The sequence below is a fragment of the Pogoniulus pusillus genome, chromosome Z, assembly GCF_015220805.1.
Source record: "Pogoniulus pusillus isolate bPogPus1 chromosome Z, bPogPus1.pri, whole genome shotgun sequence".
NCBI lineage: Eukaryota > Metazoa > Chordata > Aves > Piciformes > Lybiidae > Pogoniulus > Pogoniulus pusillus.
Window position 1 is genome coordinate 116,222,107 of NC_087309.1, and position 23,378 is coordinate 116,245,484.

Here is a 23,378-nt window from a genome sequence, read left to right on the forward strand (position 1 = left end):
TACATACCATAGTCAGTGATCTTACAGGACACCAAATACAGCTCTTTCAGATTCCTGCCTTCTTTGGCAATCACCTCCACACATCTGGAAGACACATAAAGTAAAACAACAGTTAAAAAAGATCACATTTAAACAGCAAAAGCAAAATACACAAGTGCAATGTATTTTACCTCAATTTCATAATATTGTGAGTTGTTCCATACAACTCACTCGAAATGCACATGGCTACACTTACACCCTGGAGGAAAGTATCATTTCACACTGAATTCTCTAACATAAATATTCCCATTACTCTGAATATAGGAGTTGCCTGAAATATATACAAGTCCTTTGGAAAATAATACAAGTGTGAACTCCCCCTTCTGTCTTACTCTGTGATTCTGAAAGTTTCTATTGCAAGATTTAAGCTTTGAGAGTTTTCACCTAGGTAACAACTATAAATGCATTGTCATGAGGACAAAAGAGAAGGAAATGTAATGTTAAGATCATGTTTGTGTATCTTCAGTGATGATTGCAGAAGTCAGTGTTCGACCAATGGCAACACGCCACTGGTGTTGCAGGAGATAAGAAGAGAGTTCATTTGTTTGCCTTGTTAGAACTACATTGATTTTTCAGTGAAATACTCAAGTAATTTCCTGTTAGTATCCTTTAATTTCTTGTTAAAAAGAAAGAATAAAATGAAAAACAAAATTCCTGTAAAATAGAATCATAGAAACAACCAGGTTAGAAGAGATCTCCAAGATCGTCCAGCCCAACCTATCACCCAGTCCTGTCCAATCAACCAGACCATGGCACTAAATGCCTTATACAGGCTCTTCTTGAACACATCCAGGAACAACAAGTCCACCACCTCCCTGGGCAGCCCATCCCAATGCCAATCACACTCTCTGGCAACAACTTCCTCCTAACATCCACTCTAGACCTCCCCCACCACAACTTGAGACTGTGTCCCCTTGTTCTGTTGCTGCTTGCCTGGGAGAAGAGCTCAACCCCACCTGGCTACAGTCTCCCTTCAAGTGGTTGTAGACAGCAATGAGGTCCCCTCGAGCCTCTTCTGCAGGCTGCACACCCCCAGCTCTCTCAGCCTTTCTTCACAGTTATTTTTTCTGTAGAAGTTACACCATAACTATGCTTCTTAACATAAGCTAACCTCAGAATCACACATTTTCATCAAGCTATTTTACTAAAAAAAAAAAAAAAAAAAAAAAAAAAAAAAAAAAAAAGAGTAAGAATTAGAGCATTAAACACATTCTGCTCCCATAAGGCAGGAGTCTATGATTCTATTTTGAACAAGACACTCATTTTTGTTAACTGACTTAAGAAGATCAACCAGGCCAGGAAAATATGTGAATAAATAGAAAAAATAACTATCCTGTGTCTTATTAGACATTTTAGTAAATATAACAAAAAAATTACTTGACACTGCAGCTAGTAAGCTTCCATGAATTCTTACATGTGCCATGGTCTAGTTGATTGGCCAGGGCTGGGAGAGAGGCTGGACTGGATGATCTTGAAGGTCTCTTCCAACCTGGTTGATTCTATGAATACATCACTTAGCATAACACTTCTATGAAACCCTTTTTACCTTGGATAAAAAATTCTAGATGAATAAATGTATTTTGAAGATTTCACCTAAAGACTCTGCAAGTTTACACATTATTTCTGGTAATTTTTACTTACTCAGATAAATTAAGTGATCGATCTTGAGTACAATCTTGAGTACACACCTCCTCAGCTCCTCAATTCAAGAGAGATATTGAGGTACTGGAATGTGTCCAGAGAAGGGCAACAAAGCTGGTGAGGGGCCTGGAACACAAACCCTATGAGGAGCTAAGGGAGCTGGGGCTGTGCAGCCTGCAGAAAAGGAGGCTCAAGACAGACCTCATTGCTTTCTACAACTCCTTGAAGGGAGGCTGTAGTCAGGTGGGGTTGCTGTCCCTGGGACTGTTCAAGGCAAGATTGGACATGGCACTTGGTGCCATGGTCTAGCCTTGAGCTCTGTGGTAAAGGGTTGGACTTGATGATCTGTGAGGTCTCTTCCAACCTTGGTGATACTGTGATCCTGTGATCCTGTGATACTGTCTCTTCTGCCAGGCAACCAGCAATAGAAGAAGGGGACACAGCCTCATTTTTTTCCAGGGGAAGTACAGGCTGGATGTTAGGAGGAAGTTCTACAGAGAGAGTGATTGGCATTGGAATGGGCTGCCCAGGGAGGTGGTGGAGGCACCATCCCAGGAGGTGTTGAAGAAAAGACTGGATGAGGCATTTAGTGCCATGGTCTAGATGACTGGATAGGGCTGGGTGCTAGGTTGGGCTGGATGATCTTGGAGGTCTCTTCCAACCTGCTTGATCCTAAGATTCTATCTTTCTATGATCTAATGGAGGAAGTGGTGTCTAACAACACCACCACAGTGCAGTCAGGATCACATAAAAGATTACCTAATTTTCCCTACAACTTCAGGTTTTATAACAGCTTCAGGTTTTATCAGTCAAGCTCCAGTTTCTGTTATCTGTGCACAGACTTCTCTATACGTGCATCCTTCATCACCCCTGTATATTTACATCTCGGGCTGCTGGCCATCCGAACAAAGCTACTTCAATTGCAAAGAAAAGAAGCTGTAGTGTCTGTCCTCCCTCTTGTAAGGCTGCTTATGCATTTATAAGCTTACCTTAACAAACAAAGAGTGATAGAAATGCAGTGATTGAGAAGAAATTTTAGCTGCAGCCACTTGATTCCAGAAGCAAAGAACAAAAGATTTGCTAGTGTAGACTTTATAATTACGTCCTTTCGTCTTTCCAGATACTGCCAGCTATAAGGGTTAAAACTTTTTTCAAGTGACTTTAGTGACCTCAATTCTGTTCTTAGTGACATCTTGGAGTCTAAACGAAATACTGTGTACTTCCTGCTAATAGGAAAAGAAAAACCTCAGTCTTTAGCTACTCCCATTAAACAGAAAATCGAGACAAATGATGTGCTTTGCCGCCTTTTCTCCCCCAAATGCTAAGATAAAGTAACAGATTGACTTGCATAAGTGCATCTAATTTAAAGTTTAATTTTTAGTACCCTTTCTGTAGATCATCCCCACATAAGCTGACTTATAGAGAAAGTTTCAAGAAACACTTTGTATGCCCTCATTAGCCTCTGCTCTGTGAAGGGTCATACAATATATAACAGTTAGTAAAAACTGATTTCTGTACAACATAAAGAAAAATAGGAGTGTTTGTGTAATTATTACTTTTACCTTTTAATCTTTGTTAAACCTGACCACAAAGAAAAAGGTTAACAGAACAAAATGAAATTAACCTTTTCTAGAAAGCAAGGATCAAGTCTCGTTAATTTAACTGTACTAATCCATCAAAATTATATCAGATTATTGCTATAGCTGTCTCTGGAAGTTTTTATGATGTTGCTGAATCAGACAACAAAGAAGCCTCATCTTAAACACATCAGCATAATGCTGGTAACTAAGAGCAGCGAAGTTATTATTCCCTACCTATTGTCAGTACAAAATGGTTACAATACCACAGATGTTTGTCAATCAAGCAGAGCTCGCTCAGCACCAAGATGTCGAGTTCATTAACACTCCAACATCCCAAAGTTCATTATGATCACAGACCAACAAACCAAAGATTGCCTTGCAGTGTTTAAAACCTCTGAAAGGTTTACTGGTATAAAGCTTTCCTGCAAACAACTCTCCTCTTTAAAAGCAACGAAACTGTGTGACCGAGGCAAAGAAATGCTTGCTAATAACTTCAAATTTATACCCACTGTCTTGATGGCTCCTACATAAAAACATGTGCACAGAATTCAAAGTCCAGGTTTTTGACCTTCCATGATGCTATGAACAATGTAAGAGCTTAATAATAACAGGAAAAAAAAAAGACAAATTAGCAAATAATTTGTTCAAAACTGTAATTACTTTTTCTTCTCTTTACCAACTGATCCCTGTATTCTTTGACTGAGATGAAATCTTAAGGCTAACCAATTAAAATGTGCAAGCTTCTGCCTCTAAGAAAAGATACAACAGACCCATGAGTTGTGGAAAATAATTGTCTTCTTTGTATATAAGGCTTTTATGGGTTTTGTCTACTTCTAAAAACATTGGAAAATTGTATTTGTGACAACTGAAAGGAACTAATGAGAAAATATGACTACTGTATTTGTAGTGTAAGTGGTCCTGGGAGACCTTGTTAAGAGTCTGAGATGCTGTTCAGCCCCAAGTGAAGCTAATTGAAGTTGCCATATATACTGGTTAAGAGATCACAATTTGAGGGAGAGAGCTCCACTCACCTTAGAGAGAGAAACTCTCTAAGCCAAAACATTAGCAGAGTCCCTTGGTAAGATTCAAAATGAACATCACACTGTTTAAATGCCTTCTTTGCCTTTGACTGGCATACATTTGAGTCTATGTAGTAACATGAACATCTTACTATCCTCCAAAACATAACCAAGATGACTACTGGGAACCAAAGGACGGCATGGAAAGAACGCTAAGACATACAGTGGAAAAAAAAAAGAAGCCTCAGACAAAGGAATAGATGGAGATCCTTCAAAATTACAGTTTCAAAGGTTAAATTCAGGTGGAAAATAGTAGCTGCACATTAAATAATACTCACAGTCATTCTTTGTAATGATTTTAACATTACAATGGAAGGCAATAATGCAGATATCATAAACCAGACTCTCCCGTAACAAAACCAAGGCTGCCATATACAGAGTTGAAAGAAATTGATGTAATCAGAGGAATTTCTAGCTGAGCATTTGACACTGTTTCCCACAGGGTACTCCCTGAGAAACAGGCTGCATATGGCTTGCATGTGTGGGTGCTTCACTGGTTAAAAACCTGACTGCACGGCCAAGCCCAAAGAATGCTACTGAATGGAGCTAAGCCCGGTTGGTGTACGGCAACAAAGCAGTCTTCTCTAGGGGTTAGTATTAGGGCCAGTGGTGTTTAATGTCTTTATTAACCATTTACACAAGGGGCTTGAATGCACCCACAGTAAGTATGCAGATGACAACCAAACTGACTGAGAGTACTGAAGGGAGGAAGGGATCTGGACAGGCTGGATTGATGAGCCAAGACCAACCGTATGAGGTTTAACAACGCCAAGTACTGGATCTTGCACTTGGGTCACAGCAACCCCATGCAATGCTACAGGCTTGGGGCAGAGGGATTGGAGAGCTGCCAGGTGGAAAAGGACTTTGGAGTGCTGATCAACAGTCACTTGAACATGTGCCAGCAGTGTGAGCAGGTGGCCAAAAAAGCCAGTGGCACGCTGGCTTGTATCAGAAAGAGAGTCCAGGGAAGGACAACAAAGCTGGTGAGGGTTCAGGAGAACAACTGCCTGAGGAGACTGGGGTTGATCAGTCTGGAGAAGAGTAGGCTGAGAGGTGATCTTACTGTTATTTACAGCCAGCTGAATGAAGGTTGTAGAGAGGTGGGTGCTGGCCTCTTTGCAACACCTTCTCTAACTTCACCAAAGCACTCTTTTGGACGTGGCACTTGGTGCCATGGTCTAGCCTTGAGCTCTGTGGTAAAGGGTTGGACTCGATGATCTGTGAGGTCTCTTCCAACCCTGATGATACTGGGATACTGTGATACTATGACTGTCCTTTTAGAATGCTTAAACTTTTAAATGCTTCCATAAAAATGAAAAGGCTTCACCTGATATTCTGAAAACAAAATATCCAGTATTTATACAGACTGTACATCTTGATCTTAACAAAGACTGTGCACATGTGAAAGAAGATTGCACTGCATCCACTGCTTGATTTTCCTACCACAGAGGTTGCCATACACTTCACTGAGCTTTGCACATAGGCAGCTAAACTAATCTACTGAGATTTAAGCTTTCGATCCCCTTTGCATCACTTAATTTTTCTAATCCAGATAAAACTCCAGCCTCTTATCAGCTATTCTTTAATGCCTATCTTTAAAGATCCTCCCTTCTTACAATGACAGAGCAGACTGTGGTCCATGAGTGATAGGGACTAAGAATCAATTTCATCAAGGCCTTCTCTCTCTAACTTTAAGAAGCAAATCCTCTGACTCAGTTTCTCCTCTCAACATAGAAACACATTTTATAAATATATCTTTTTTTATTGTGCTGTGAAGAGAGGTGGTTACGAAGCTGGTAAGAGGCCTGGAACACAAACCCTATGAGGAGAGGCTGAGGGAGCTGGGGGGGTGCAGCCTGCAGAAGAGGAGGCTCAGGGCAGAGCTCATTGCTGTCTACAACTATCTGAAGGGAGGCTGTAGCCAGGTGGGGGTGGTTGGTCTCTTCTGTCAGACAACCAGCAATAGAAAAAGGAGACACAGTCTCAAGCTGTGCTGGGGGAAGTACAGGCTGGATGTTAGGAGGAAGTTGTTGGCAGAGAGAGTGATTGGCATTGGAATGGGCTGCCCAGGGAGGTGGTGGAGGCACCGTCCCTGGAGGTGTTCAAGCAAAGCCTGGATGAGGCACTTGGTGCCATGGTCTGGTTGACTGCCTAGGGCTGGGTGATAGGTTGGACTGGATGATCTTGGAGGTCTCTTTTAACCTGGTTGATTCTATGATTCTATGATAAAGGCTTAATTCTCTGAAAACATAAAATCCTATAAAAGTTTGATAAAAATTCCCAGTCCTATTCCTGGGAGCAGCAGTATTGGTAAGAGTCACCATGATCTAAATTTACACAAGATAAATAATGTCTACAGGGAGAGACAATCTCCTTTGTTAGACAGTTAAAAAAGAAAGTCTTTTACAGGACAAATGCAAAGAAGCTTTCTGCAAAACAGTCGTATGATCAAACCTGATCTTTCTCCTCTACTGCTGAAGGACATTCAAGTTGGCAGAGAAATTTTGCTTACAAAAATGACGATAGATCAGAAGCAGAGCCAAAAAATAATCAAAGAAAAGAAATTCAGTATTCATCACAATTCATGTATCTTTGGAACTGATTTGGGATCCAATTCTGTTTAAGAATTAGAGCAAATCAGCAGATCTGTTGAATTAATTCAACACTGCTGATGTTGGTAAAACTGATTAAAGAAAAAAACCAAGCTCAGTGCATTTTTAGACAAATGGTATGAAGAAGAGAGATTAAAGAATGTGAGCAGTAACTGAATTCTACAGTTTTCAGGGAAGGCTGGTGTGTTAATATGGTAATATTACAGCAAAGTCCGCACGTGGAATTTGATGTTTCATGTACCATGTTATTAGATCTATGGAGCAAAGCTGGAGGTGGAGAGATTCAGGCTGGACGTGAGGAGGAAGTTGTTGAGCATGAGAGTGGTGAGAGGCTGGAAAGGGTTGCCCAGGGAGGTGGTTGAGGCCCCATGGCTGGAGGTGTTTAAGGCCAGGCTGGGTGAGGCTGTGGGCAGCCTGATCTAGTGTGAGGTGTCCCTGCCCGTGGCAGGGGGGTCGGAACTAGATGATCCTTGTGGTCCCTTCCAACCCTGACTGACTCTATGATTCTATTTTTTTTTTAAAATATACACAATTCAACTGAGAAAAAAAAAATCTCTATCACTAATACTTAATATTAAAAATCATGATTTGCCATGAAGAACCAGATAGATCTTGGTCAGAATACTAAGGTTCACCTAGAACTTTCACTTAGACAGAATACACTGAAATGACAACTTCTTGAAGTGCTTCATGACATATTTCCAAACTTCTTCATGAAGTCATTATAAATTTCTTTACATAAGGCAGTCAAGTTGTGCCAGGGTAGGTATAGACTGGATATTAGGAAGAAGTTCTTCACAGAGAGAGTGATTTCCCATTGGGATGGGCTGCCCAGGGAGGTGGTGGAGGCACCGTCCCTGGGGGTCTTCAAGAAAAGCCTGGATGAGGCACTTAGTGCCATGGTCTAGTTGATTGGATAGGTCTGGGGGATAGGTTGGACTGGATGATCTTGGAGGTCTCTTCCAACCTGGTTGATTCTATGATTCTATGACAAACATTTCTATTACTAGAATCATAGAATCTTAGAATGTCAAGCGCTGGAGCAGACCTCAAAAGATCATCTGGTCCAGCCCCCCTACCAGAGCAGGATCACCTAGGGCAGATCACACAGGAACACATCCAGATGGTTCTTGACTATTTCCAGAGAAGGAGACTCCACAACCTCCCTGGGCAGCCTGTTCCAGTGCTATGTCACCCTCATAGGGAAAAAATTCTTCCTCAGGTTCACATGGAACCTCCTATGCCTCAATGTCCACCCTTTGTCCCTTGTTCTGTCACTGGACATCACCAAGAATCATAGAATCATAGAATCAATCAGGTTGGAAGAGACCTCCAAGATCATCCAGTCCAACCTATCACCCTGCCCTATCCAGTCAACTAGACCATGGCACTAAGTGCCTCATCCAGGCTTTTCTTGAACACCTCCAGGGATGGTGCCTCCACCACCTCCCTGGGCAGCCCATTCCAATGCCAATCACTCTCTCTGTGAAGAACTTCTTCCTACTATCCAGCCTATACCTACCCTGGCACAACTTGAGGTAGAAGAGGCTGGCTCCAGCCTCCTGGCACTCACCCCTTACATATTTATAAACATTAATGACATCACCCTTTAGTCTCCTCTCCAAGCTAAAGAGCCCCTAGATCCCCAGCTCCTTCAGTCTCTGCTCATAAGGAAGATGTTCAACTCCCTTAATCAATTTTGTGGCTCTAGTATGCTATTAGGAGAAAGCAGCAAAAAAATCTTGATGGTACTTCTTTTGTAGGAAGTAAAATTGCCTCCTCTTGACTCAGAAGAGATACTATCCAAATTATTTATTACAAACTGAAAGAGCACTAAGACTTTCTATAGTAAAGATTATATTAGACTTAAGACTATATTCTGTAAATACAGATTTTAATCTCATCTACTTCATCAAATATTAAATTTTCAGCACTACTTTACAGAGTAACTTCTCATGTAATCTTACTGGGAAATAATCTGCTTAGAACAATAGGATACACTGTGCCTCTTTAAACTCCAGTCAGAATACATGGCAGTTTTTTGCAGCCAAAAAAATCTTATCAAATACACACTGAAAAGAAGAAGACATTGTTTGCACTCCTGATTTAAAATGTCATAAAAAATGAATTAGTCTAAATAGCTGTTGCAGGTTAAGAGAGGTTTCAATGGGTAGGTGAATTCATAGCTTAAATCATAGAATCATAGAATTAACCAGGTTGGAAGAGACCTCCAAGATCATCCACTCCAACCTAGCAATCAGCCCTAGCCAATCAACTATACCATGGCACTAAGTGCCTCAGCCAGGCTTGGCTTCATCACTTCCAGGCATGGTGACTCCACCACCTCCCTGGGCAGCCCATTCCAATGCCAATTACTCTCTCTGACAACAACTTACTCCCCACATCCAGCCTAGACTTGCCTATGCACAACTTGAGACTGTGTCCCCTTCTTCTTTTGCTGGTTGCCTGGCAGAAGAGACCAACCCCACCTGGCTACAATGTCCCTTTAGGTAGTTGTAGACAGCAATGAGCTCTGCCCTGAGCCTCCTCTGCTGCAGGCTGCACACCCCCAGCTCCCTCAGCCTCTCCTCACAGGGCTGTGCTCCAGGCCCCTCACCAGCTTTGTCATCCTTCTCTGGACATGTTCCAGTATCTCAACATCTCTCTTGTCTTGAGGAGCCCAGAACTAGACACAGCACTCAAGGTGTGGCCTGACCAGTGCTAAGTACAAGGGAAGAATAACCTGCCTTGTCCTACTGGCCACACTGTTCCTGATCCAGGCCAGGCTGCCATTGGGTCTCTTGTATGCTATAACTAAATCACAAAGTTGTTTTTTGCATGGCATATAAATAAGTTGTAAAAATTGGCTTAATCAGATGAGCATCAGTAGGAAAATGAACTGTCACTGTGGTGTATTAGGAACTATCCCACCCTATGCTGTTGAAACTTACTAGACTAGCTCAGGCAACTTGGAAGTAAGATAAAGCAGTACTTACAGCAAAGCAAAATTTACAAGCATATATATAGACATTATATTTACAATTGTATATAAATATATAGAATACCTAAAGTCCCTGAAATATATAAATATATGATACATAATATGGATTTATATATTAAATAGATATGTAATTTACAATTATATATAAATTAGAAGTTACATAGAAATCCAAACTCCTTCCCTGGATAAAAGGAACTCTCCAGAAGAGGCTCAAAGCTACTCCCTTTACTTCCCAGACAGACAAACAAAAACAACCAGCAAAGCTTACATTGTTATTTGTTAGTAGAGATTAGAGGAGAGGGAAGAGGAAGCAAATAGAAGCAGCATCACAGAGCAGAGTGGGACCAATTACTGAAGTTTTGCTTTTTATTACGCTCAGCAGAGCAATGAATGATATAAATTCCATCATTATTTTCTTTTTACAACCAATGACCTAATTTCTCTCATTAAAATATTCCAGTTAGCCTCAAACCAGTGCACCACCTTGAACACCTTTGCGGAATCCAGAAGTCCAAACACACAAGATAATAAATTAGCTTTATACAATGTGATGCTAGAGTGAAGAAATTCTTATCAGTGTGTTAGGGTCCTCTGAGTCTTGCTGAGATGCTTTTGACTTTATTAGAACATTGAGCATGCAAGCTAATAATTATTTATACTAGGCATTTATACTTCTGTAGAAGAAATGTCACTTAGTGCTAACTGCCTGCACTTGCTCCTGCAGACACTGTTGTGCTATTTGCTATCACAAAAGCTATAAACAGTGTAATAAATCACCACCCAAAGTGGGAGAAGAAATTTGTGGAAAGAACAGGAAGATTTTCACTATTTTTTTAAATGAGATTGATACCTTTTTCTCCTCAGAGATGTTGAGGTGCTGGAAGGTGTCCAGAGAAGGGCAACAAAGCTGGTGAAGTGCCTGGAACACAAACCCTATGAGGAGAGGCTGAGGGAGCTGGGGGTGTACAGCCTGCAGAAGAGGAGGCTCAGGGCAGAGCTCATTGCTGTCTACAACTACCTGAAGGGAGGCTATAGCCAGGTGGGGTTGGTCTCTTCTGCCAGGCAGCCAGCAATAGAACAAGGGGACACAGTTTCAAGTTGTGCTTGGGGAGGTCTAGACTGGATGTTAGGAAGAAGTTCTTCCCAGAGAGAGTGATTGGCATTGGAATGGGCTGCCCAGGGAGGTGGTGGAGGCACCGTCCCAGGAGGTGTTCAAGTAAAGCCTGGATGAGGCACTTAGTGCCATGGTCTGGTTGACTGGATAGGGTTGGGTGCTAGGTTGGACTGGATGATCTTGGAGGTCTCTTCCAACCTGCTTGATTCTATGATTCTGTGATTAAATCTATCAGAAACATTTAATGAACAATCACACCCCACAGTTCTAGCTGAGTTTCTTTATTCATTGATGTAAATATCCCAAATCTTGACAGTCTAAGTTTAGATGTCTTTCTGGCAAGCCTCAGCCAACTGCACTGAAAATGAACAAAAATAGTCATCTAATTCCTTAATGGTATCTCAGCTATGACACTGATTATTATGTTCTGCTGCAAGACAACCAGAAACAGCTTCAAATGATTTGTTAAACTGATCCAACTGGACCCACAAGCACGCAACTGTCTAAACCACCAGAAATTACGTAGCCAATTAAAATCTACATATTCAAAGAGCCGAGGAAATTTCTGTGGTTTACATTTTTGCCTCTCTGGGGCACTCAGGCAAGAATTCTGTGATGTTTTCATAAATCTTAATGTGTAGCCATGGTTCCATAGAATTTTTAATAAAAACCACTATTCATAAAACATTTTAAAAATCAATAAAATCACTTAGCTGGAGACCTACCTTCCCCTACTTTCCCATACAAAGATATTTAATGCTAAAGCAAGCCACATTTATTTCACTCACAACTTTAACGATATGCGTTTTCATTCCAAATGTATTTCATCTAAGTAATAAACTCTCCTGATGGTTCAATGTGTTCAAGGGAAAGAGAGTGTTACCCCACTACTGCAAGGTCTGGAGCTCGGTGGCCTTCTAAACCAGGTCAAACAGAGTTGAAATTGACAGTCTCTCTGCATAAGAAGTCATTTCTGTATAAAAGGAACGCAGGTGCACTTCTTCACTCACCAGGGAACACAGGGGAAAAGCAAAGTCAGTAGTGTGCGCTTGATAGAAGCAGTGGGGGGCAGGAAAATGTTACATTATTTTCCATACGTGCAACTCTGAGAAATCACAGAAAGAATAGCATGAAGAAGTTATAAGATCACTTTGCACTTTGATTTTCAGACGTCTAAGCTCTTCACACAGAGAGAGACTGGCATAGGAATGGGCTGCCCAGGGAGGTGGTGGAGTCGCCATGCCTGGAGGTGTTGGAGCAAAGTCTGGATGAGGCACTTAGTGCCATGGTCTGGTTGATTGGATAGGGCTGGGTGGTAGGTTGGAGTGGATGATCTTGGAGGTCACTTCCACCCTGGTTGGTTCTATGATTCTACATAACCCAGACAGCAGAAGCATGCTGATGGTGCACTGGAGCAAGCATGTCCACCATTACACACAAAGCAGACACCATTTGTCAAAGTTCTCCTGACATCTACAGGGTACAAACTTTCAGTGACTGCCACTGCATTTGCTGTACGTTGTTAGAAGAATCCTAAGAAGAAAGCTCTAAACCACCACAAGCACATTCTGTACTTTAATAAATGCTGTGTCAGAGGACACTGTGTTCAAAATCATCCACTGTGTACTGAGATAGTCACAGGTTACACTGACAAAGATAATTGTTAAAGATGATGCTCCCACTCTAAGTTCTGATCAAATCACTGTTCTTCAAGGTTCACATGGAAGCCTCAAGTAATTCCTGGATTATTGGCAGAATACATGAAGGAGTTTGTTACTCATTGTTAGATGCAGTCTACTAACATGTTATGAATGCAAATTGTCATCTGGCTTGAAGCCTTATCTGCATTCTTACTCACCTGCCTGTACTTAAAATAGACTCAAGCAAATTTGAGCTTCTTCTGTCTGTCTTTAGATCCCATCATCTTCATAAGGCCTGGAAAGTTGTTTTCTGTGTGTGGGATTAGAACTCATAGAATCAAGCAGGTTGGAAGAGAGCTCCAAGATCATCCAGTCCAACCTAGCACCCAGCCCTATCCAGTCATCTAGACCATGGCACTAAGTGCCTCATCCAGGCTTTTCTTGAACACCCCCAGGGACGGTGCCTCCACCACCTCCCTGGGCAGCCCATTCCAATGCCAATCACTCTCTCTGTGAAGAACTTCTTCCTAATATCCAGCCTAGACCTACCCTGGCACAACTTGAGACTGTGTCCCCTTGTTCTATTGCTCGTTGCCTGGGAGAAGAGGCCACCCCCCACCTGGCTACAATGCCCCTTCAGGTAGTTGTAGACAGTAATAAGATCACCCCTGAGCCTCCTCTTCTCCAGGCTAAACACCCCCAGCTCCCTCAACCTCTCCTCATAGGGTTTGTGCTCCAGGCCCCTCACCAGCTTTGTTGCCCTTCTCTAGACTCGTTCCACCACCTCAACATCTCTCTTGAATTGAGGGGCCCAGAACTGGACACAGCACTCAAGGTGTGGCCTGACCAGTGCTGAGTACAGGGGAAGAATAACCTCCCTTGTCCTACTGGCCACACTGTTCCTGAGGCAGGCCAGGATGCCATTGGCTCTCTTGCCCACCTGGGCACACTGCTGCCTCATCTTCAGCTACTATCTATCAGTATCCCCAGGTCCCTTTCTTCCTGGCTGCTCTCAGCCACTCAGTCCCCAGCCTATAGCACTGCTTGGGGTTGTTGTGGCCAAAGTGCAGAACCCTGCACTTGGCCTTGTTAAATGTCATCCCATTGGCCTCTGCCCACCCATCCAGCCTGTCCAGGTCCCTCTGCAGGGCTCTCCTACCTTCCAACAGCTCCACAGCTGCTCCTAGCTTGGTGTCATCTGCAAACTTACTGATGCTGGACTCAATCCACTAAGTGCCTCATCCTGGCTTTTCTTCAACACCTCCAGGGATGGTGACTCCACCACCTCCCTGGGCAGCCCATTCCAATGCCAATCACTCTCTCTGCCAATAACTTCCTCCTAACATCCAGCCTAGACCTCCCCTGGCACAACTTGAGACTGTGTCCCCTGGTTCTATTGCTGGTTACCTGGGAGAAGGGAGAAGTCCATTAATAATTGAATGGGCAGCCACATTGATTCACAATTCACAAAGCACAGTCAAGGCTGTCACATCTGACTGACAGAAGAGTTTCTACCTGTTGCTCAAATTTAATTTTTTGTTTGCTTTGTTAATTTCAGGATCACCTACACACAATGAGTCTGGTTTAGAAAGAGTGATCCTCCACGTGGAAGAAAAATCACGTTCCTCCATCCATCATAAACACAAAGTTCTTCACCATGGCCAAGTAAATTCAAATCCATGGTTCCATGTACAGATTTTCTGTGATGTGGCCAGAAACAGTATTAGGCCTTCAAACTGGCTTGTTGACAGGTTTAACTACCTCCACTACTGGTTACTTCAATGTGTTGGCAAGATCTTATAACATTGCCTTTACTAATTAATATCATTTGTGCTTATGGAGGTGCACTCTATAGATAACACTGGTCATGACATACTAGGTAACATACAGGCAGTGATAAGGCAGGCTAAATCTGTTGCCTGGGGCCATGAATGGAATGACTTAGCACAATACAACTTCTCAAAGATATTATTCTCTTCTAAGGCAAAAAAAAAAACAACAACCAAATTGCACCACAAAAATCAGAGCCAGACTTCATATTCACATTGTTATACAATAGCATTCATGAAGTTTTCAATAAGGCAACTCCATTAGCAAGTGGAATCCTGCAACAGGTTAGTCCATCGTTCCTTCAGTTCTGCCAACACAGAACTGAGGGAAAAGTAATACAAATCCTCCCTCCTGTTTAAAGAGATGAGATAAGAAGACTTTGATATAAATGAGATAATACAATTACTTTAGCCTATAGCAAAAGAACCATAGGAAAATGCAGAAAAGCACCAGCATAAAGAAGAAAAACAGTGAGGTCAGAATATATTCAAGCTAAATCCATTCCCTTTGAGTTCATTGAATAAAATCTACCTACTCCATGATGGGGTCTGAAGCAGCAGTAAGTCTTAACCTAGACCAGAGTGAAATAATATTTCTATGCAAAGTGGAGCAACGAGTTGACATAGCAGATCATGAAGAGTACAGGCTACATGTCACAGGAAAACCAACATCATATCCTTTCATGGAATTACTTCAATTTACTGAAGAACTAAATAGATTGAAAGAATCTATAATTTAGGGTATCAACATTCATGTTTTTTAGACCAGGAAGTGCCCAAAACTGGACTATGAACAACCCTAAGCAGTGCTACAGGCTGGAGACAGAGTGGCTGGAGAGCAGCCAGGAAAAAAGGGACCTGGAGGTACTGGTAGATAGTAGGCTGAACAGGAGCCAGCAGTGTACCCAGGTGGCCAAGAGAGCCAATGGCATCCTGGCCTGCATCAGCACCACTGCAGCCAGGAGGACAAGGGAGGTTCTTCTGCCCCTGTACTCAGCACTGGTCAGGTCACACCTTGAGTGCTGTGTCCAGTTCTGGGCTCCTCCATTCAAGAGAGATGTTGAGATACTGGAAGGTGTCCAGAGAAGGGCGACAAAGCTGGTGAGGGGCCTGGAGCACAGCCCTGTGAGGAGAGGCTGAGGGAGCTGGGGGTGTGCAGCCTGCAGAAGAGGAGGCTCAGGGCAGAGCTCATTGCTGTCTACAACCACCTGAAGGGAGGCTGTAGCCAGGTGGGGTTGGTCTCTTCTGCCAGGCAATGAGCAACAGAAGGGGCTGCAGCCTTAAGTTGTGCTGGGGGACATCTAGGCTGGATGTTAGGAGGAAGTTCTTGGCAAAGAGAGTGACTGGCACTGGAATGGGCTGCCCAGGGAGGTGGTGGAGTCATCATCCCTGGAGCTGTTCAGGCAAAGCCTGGATGAGGCACTTAGTGCCATGGTCTACTTGACTGGATAGGGCTGGGTGCTAGGTTAGACTGTATGATCTTGGAGGTCTCTTCGACCTGGTCAATTCTATGATTCTATGAAAAGACTGCAACTAATATGCAATTTGAGAAGAAATGGTTTGGAGAAGTCTTCTTAGTTCTCTATCAGTTATTCTGACTCAGACATTCTATAGGAGTTTATTATCACTAGAGACAGTGTGAATCTTCTGTCTATAGATTTCCTTGATTTCCAGTCCAGATAATTTGTCAAAGTCAAGCAATTAACAGTGTTTTGACAAAATATGTAACCTTTTAAAAAAATAGTTTAGATTAATCTTATTTGGGATATATGCAGTAGTTATTAATATATAATTCATAATAAAAGTGAAATGGGTGAAACATAAATAAAAGGCATCCTTAAAATAATCCATAAGATATAATGATACTATAGTGTTAGAATACTAATCCACAATCATTAGCATCATGATGTAGGAAAATGAAGTCATGGTCAGGTACATACAAGTGAGAGAGATGTCTAACCAAAAAGCAGGCCTCTCTTTAATTAAATCTGGATTTGAAGACTTTTCTGCCCTTTAGCAACTCCATTATTGTAGGAATTAAGAAACAGCCATAATTCTTGTCCATCAGCCAGCACCAGCTATCACAGCTACCTCTAATTCCCAAATCATTATTCTTGAATCACCTTCACTCTCCTTCAGTACAAGAAATTACAAAACCAAAATCTGTACCTGTGCAAAATGCCACAGTGATTACATTGATCTCAGATCTCTCTCACAGGCAGCTGGAGACAGGAAGGAATTTTCATTTATCCCCTCAGTCAGTTTCTTTTTACTGGTGGTAACCTGGTGGTTTCTAAAACGTCTCTACTTTTCAGCATATTTTGTCTTAGTGAGAAATGCTTGGACAAAAATGGATAACTTTGCCTTCACTGCCACCCTCTGGGCTCCTCACTTCAAAAACAGGGCCACGAGTTGTGGCACAGGAATTTCAGGATGCTCTGACACATGGCATCTTGCACATACTTATTAACCATAAATACATACTACTTGTCTAAAAAGGTCTCTGGCAAAAGGCTTTACAGATTTATTAGCTGCATTGCTCCACAAATTTAAAACCAACAGGAATTAGCATGACTTTAATCACAGAAATTAAGATGATTTTACCCTATCATATAATCTAAATTTTCACAGCTGATTCTTGATTGTAGGTAAGGATGTCCCAGTGTTTAAAGGTTACCATTTACATTAGTATTTTAGCTAAAAGTATTCACACCTTACTGATAAACCAGAGTCCTTAGGGTCTAATTTCTACTTTACTAAGTTACACATTTCCTTTTTTATGAGGAACCTTACAGGTTGGTTATTAAGTCTCTAAGACACTGGTGTCAACCAGCCCAGAGGCCTCATTGCCTGTCTCTTTTCTTTTCACATACAAACAAAGTGGTAACTCTAAAGGAGCCCACACAGACTTGGGCTGCAAGAGAGGAACAGCTCTTGACATGGAACCCTGTATCCTTTTCCTTCTGGTGTTTTAAGGTAGTCTCTGCGTGCTGTAGCATACACCCTGAACATGAGGAAGGTGCAACTAAATCACTGTACAGAGGTGGCTACAGTCTGAAATGGTTAGCATGGATAGACAACCATTCTGAGAACTTAGGATGAGGAAATGGTTATTATCTTTTCACCTTCTTAACCACACAGTATCCCCACACAATATCCTCATCAGTGTGTACTTAAATGTAGGTTGACTTCCATTCAAAATTGTTTCCTTTTGTACTTATTCAGACTAACTTTGTTTAGCACATGAGACGATAAGATAAAGCCAGCGATGCTTGTCAAACACATTGGAAGAGAATGCTGAGGTTCAGCATGTACAGTGTGAGTATTTGATTTCCTATACCATTTGGAAAACTTCCTTAACCCAGTAGGTTTATCAGAACCCAGTAGGTTTATTAGAAGAAGAGTCATAAAGAAAGAATTTATGCCTACAACTGGTTAAATGAACTACTGGGAGAAGAGGTAAATCACACCAAACATGTTGCTACTGCAGTAAACTCAAAGAAGTTGTTAAACTCAAAGGGTTGTTTAGCCTGGAGAAGAGGAGGCTCAGGGGTGATCTCACTGCTGTCCACAACCACCTGAAGGGACATTGTAGCCAGATGGGGTTGGTTTCTTTTCCCAGGCAACCAGCAACAGAACAAGGGGACACAGTCTCAAGTTGTGCCAGGGGAGGTCTAGGCTGGGTGTTAGGAGGAAGTTCTTAGCAGAGAGAGTGACTGGCATTGGAATGGGCTGCCCAGGGAGGTGGTGGAGTTGCCATCCCTGGAGGTGTTCAATAAAAGCCTAGATGAGGCACTTGGTGCCATGGTCTGGTTGACTGGCCAGGGCTGGGTGCTAGGTTGGACTGGATGAGCTTGGAGGTCTCTTCCAACCTGGTTGATTCTATGATTCCAGGAAGCAAAGCTTTCCCTCAGTAAGCCTCAAAGTCTCACAGACTCATAGAATAGTAGGGCTTGGAAGGGACCTCTGAAGATCACTGAATCCAAACTCCTTGCAGATATACGAGAACTTTGAAATTCTGTTTTGCCTTTTACCATAGTAAAAGACCAGACCAACACAGGAAAATAATATACTCCTTGGGCTTTTATATAACACAGCTTTGTTTATGCTTCACATAAAATGGTTCAGCTATGATCTCAGCGACTCCTGTAAGCCAGGGAACCCTCAGTCACTCAATCAAATCTTTGCAGGCCTCTCAGCTCCACAAGATCAAGCAAGACAGAAGTGGCCATTAATCCTTAGAAACACTACATTTAGGGTCAAAGGCATGCAAATGTTCCTGATAAGCTATTCTTAAGTATTCTCAAAGACTTCACCAGGGATCTTTGAAGACAATCATAGTGATGTAATTAACAAGTTATTATTATATTTTGTAATCCCCTACAAACTCACAATCAAAGTCTAGCATCAGGAAGAAAATGGATTAAAAAACATGACTTGCTTTCTCTGACAAAAAAGGCAAATAGAGAAAGAGGAGAGATAAAATCCATGAAAAACTTCCAATACGGCAGAATAAGATAAATAATTATTGAGGTAATACATTAATCAAGTGATGAGAAAAAATAAACAAAAAATACTAAGACACCAAAAACAAAACCCAAAACAAAACAAAACAAAAACCCTGAGCTAGATAAAGTTTTATGCAGGAAACAGAATGTTCGAGGTTGAAAAAGCACATAAGGAAAAGATGTTCAGAAGAATACTTTTGGAAATAGGAATACTAGAAATCAAAGATAGATTACCCTATGAGGAGAGGCTGAGGGAGTTGGGGTTGTTTAGCCTGGAGAACAGGAGGGTCAGAAGTGATGTCATTGCTGTCTACAACCACCTAAAGGGAGGTTGTAACCAGGTGGGGGTTGGTCTCTTCTGCCAGACAACCAGCAATAGAACAAGGGGACACAGTCTCAAGTTGTGCCAGGGGAGGTCTAGGCTGGATATTAGGAAGAAGTTGTTGGCAGAGAGAGTGATTGGCATTGGAATGGGCTGCCCAGGGAGGTGGTGGAGGCACCGTCCCTGGAGGTCTTCAAGAACAGACTGGATGAGGCACTTAGTGACTGGATAGGGCTGGGTGCTAGGTTGGACTGGATGATCTTGGAGGTCTCTACCAACCTGCTTGATTCTATGAGTTCTAATCCCACACACAGAAACAACTTTCCAGGCCTTCTGAAGATGATGGGATCTAAAGACAGACAGAAGAAGCTCAAATTTGCTTGAGTCTATTTTAAGTACAGGCAGGTGAGTAAGAATGCAAATAAGGCTTTAAGCCAGATGACAATTTGCATTCATAACATGTTAGTAGACTACATCTAACAATGAGTAACAAACTCCTTCATGTATTCTGCCAATAATCCAGGAGTTACTTGAGGCTTCCATGTGAACCTTGAAGAACAGTGATTTGATCAGAACTTAGAGTGGGAGCATCATCTTTAACAATTATCTTTGTCAGTGTAACCTGTGACTATTTCAGTACACAGTGGATGATTTTGAACACAGTGTCCTCTGACACAGCATTTATTAAAGTACAGAATGTGCTTGTGGTGGTTTAGAGCTTTCTTCTTAGGATTCTTCTAACAACGTACAGCAAATGCAGTGGCAGTCACTGAAAGTTTGTACCCTGTAGATGTCAGGAGAACTTTGACAAATGGTATCTGCTTTGTGTATAATGGTGGACATGCTTGATTAGACTGTTTTAACTTGTATGTTGATGTTTATACTGCATCTTATGTCTGCTGAAAAAATGCAATAGCATCAAAGTGAAGTCTAATTAAAGGTTTCAGTGTTCTTTTAAAGACTTTATACAGGACAAGCTAGGAGCAGGTGTTGATCTGTTGGAAGGTAGGAGAGCCCTGCAGAGGGACCTGGACAGGCTGGATGGGTGGGCAGAGGCCAATGGGATGAGATTGAACAAGGCCAAGTGCAGGGTTCTGCACTTTGGCCACAACAACCCCAAGCAGTGCTACAGGCTGGGGACTGAGTGGCTGGAAAGCATCCAGGCAGAAAGGGACCTGGGGGTACTGATAGAGAGTAAGCTGAAGATGAGGCAGCAGTGTGCCCAGGTGGCCAAGAGAGCCAATGGCATCCTGGCCTGCATCAGGAGCAGTGTGGCCAGTAGGACAAGGGAGGTTATTCTGCCCCTGTACTCAGCACTGATCAGACCACACCTTGAGTGCTGTGTCCAGTTCTGGGCCCCTCAATTGAAGAGAGATGTTGAGGTGCTGGAACATGTCCAGAGAAGGGCAACAAAGCTGGTGAGGGGCCTGGAGCACAAATCCTATGAGGAGAGGCTGAGGGAGTTGGGGGTGTGCAGCCTGCAGAAGAGGAGGCTCAGGGGTGATCTTATTACTGTCTGCAACTACCTGAAGGGGCATTGTAGCCAGGTGGGGGGTGGCCTCTTCTCCCAGGTAACCAGCAATAGAACCAGGGGACACAGTCTCAAGTTGTGCCAGGGTAGGTCTAGGCTGGATATTAGGAAGAAGTTCTTCACAGAGAGAGTGATTGGCATTGGAATGGGCTGCCCAGGGAGGTGGTGGAGGCACCGTCCCTGGGGGTCTTCAAGAAAAGCCTGGATGAGGCACTTAGTGCCATGGTCTGGTTGACTGGATAGGGCTGGGTGCTAGGTTGGCCTGGATGATCTTGGAGGTCTCTTCCAACCTGGTTGATTCTATGATTCTATCACAAAAAGCAGCTGCTCACAGTTCTGTTCAAACTCTTTATGTTAAGCATAATTATAAATTAAGTAACACTCCCCCCTGTCCAATAATACTATTAATTATTCCAAGAAAACAGCTAATTCATATATCATCAGTGAATAACAAAAAAAATCCAGACTTTCCAATATCACAAAGAAATTGCTACAAGTTAAATACCCTGAAAATAAAACAATCCCAGAATTTCTTGTGTGTTGAATGAGGTTGAAAACAGTTGTTCTCTTTTTCTGTGCAATTACAGAAAATTCAGGGGAAAAAACCCAAGATAACTAATTAATATCACTGCCACTGAACAGTAAATACAAGTGTTTACAGTAAAATAAGCCACATAATAAGTATTGCAGAGGCCCTAACGCACTAACAGTCCATGTCTTTGGACATCAGTCTGAGCTATTGATTACCTAAGGGACATTGTAGCCAGGTGGGGGGTGGCCTCTTCTCCCAGGCAACCAGCAACAGAACAAGGGGACACAGTCTCAAGTTGTGCCAGGAGAGGTCTAGGCTGGATATTAGGAAGAAGTTCTTCACAGAGAGAGTGATTTCCCATTGGAATGGGCTGCCCAGGGAGGTGGTGGAGGCACCGTCCCTGGGGGTGTTCAAGAAAAGCCTGGATGAGGTACTTAGTGCCATGGTCTGGTTGATTGGTTAGGGCTGGGTGCTAGGTTGGACTGGATGATCTTGGAGGTCTCTTCCAACCTGGTTGATTCTATGATTCTATGATTCTATGATTCTATGTTTGTACACATGTGACTACAGCTGCAAGTAGATGCAGCTTCAACGCTGCATTCATAGCATTTCAAAGCAATGCTATGAATAAAATCCAGATAAACATGCGTGGCAAGACGTGTAAAGCAAACATTAATGTGTCTCTTTTTTTATGAAAACAAAAGTTGCTACATAGCCTCATGGAATATTGTCTTAAATACAGTCTTAAATACTGCCAAATACTTTAATACTGCCAAAAAAAAAGCGCACATGTGCAAAAGTGAGAGGCAAACCTCACATCATGTGCACTATTTTACATTAAGTTGTTTTCCTGTGGCATTTATCTACAAGTGACAGGCAGGCACACGGGAGTGGACAGTTCAAAAGTAAGTAAGATTTCCTAGCAGTCCATAAGAAAGGTGTCTCGACACTTAAGTGTTTCATGCTGGCTCTGGTGTTTCAGAAAACCGGCAACAATCAGCAGTCATGAAAGAAGCTGAAATTCCAGATCTTAAAACATCTAGCAGTAATACATGAGAGTGAAGAAAATCAGTCCAACTTTCAAACATAACTGGGAAGTCCAACAGAAATGACAGCGGCTTCTATCTGTAGCAGATCAGAGAGTTTCAAGCCATGAATTAGAGGTTGCCTGCTCCATACAGAAAACTCTCGCCTGGGCGCACAAGCATCCTTTGTAACCCTCAGAAAAGACAGCAAAAACCAAGATTCCAAATGCCCCTCTGCACATTGTGTATCATACATTAAGACACATGTCAGAGCCAATACCAGTTTAGTGCAGAAATACATACAGCAAGTGTTATTTCACTACACATGCCTTTAAAAGAAAAATCACATGCTTAATGTCAGTTCATTTATTTCAGATCTGAAAAAAAAAGCACATATCCTTTGCTCTTTCTGCCACAACAACAAAAAAAAATACATCAATGCAATTCCTTTTAAGCATATTGAGAACAGACTCTTCATCTGTCTGGTTTTTATAACTAAGATAAAATATGTCACCTTATGTATAATACCAGGAATGCTTCTAAGAGGATGGTTATTTGCCAGCTAAACTAAACAGAAAGCCTCTTTGCAACAGCAGCCTGTGGCAAAAAAAAAAAAAATAAATTAAGAAGATAATTCACTCCTGAGCTATTTGTGTATTTTTGAAACCTGAAAGACATCCTTATATGTAACAGTATAGTGGCTACAGCAATACATCAGTAAAGATCTTCTGCACTGAAAACAAGAATTAATGAAAACTCGTGTAAGTACAAACTGTCTCGAAATGTACTTGAAAATAAGATTCACGACTGGCTTTCATCAGAGGAAACCATATAAAAGAAACTGGAGACTACTGGAGAGATCTCTGCTTCTAAGGAAATGAATTTTGCCTGAAGGTAGGTATTGAAAACAGCTTGTTTTCAGCGT

General features: G+C 42.1%; 1 protein-coding gene across 1 annotated transcript in view; it reads right to left on the reverse strand.

Annotated features, from left to right (window-relative positions):
- Positions 1 to 23,378, reverse strand: part of FBXL17 (F-box and leucine rich repeat protein 17) — a 404,447-nt gene that overhangs the window by 154,276 nt on the left and 226,793 nt on the right. Inside the window, exon 7 of the mRNA XM_064140088.1 lies at positions 8 to 84. Within this exon, the coding sequence (XP_063996158.1) occupies positions 8 to 84 (77 nt within the window). The remainder of the gene's footprint in view (positions 1 to 7; positions 85 to 23,378) is intronic.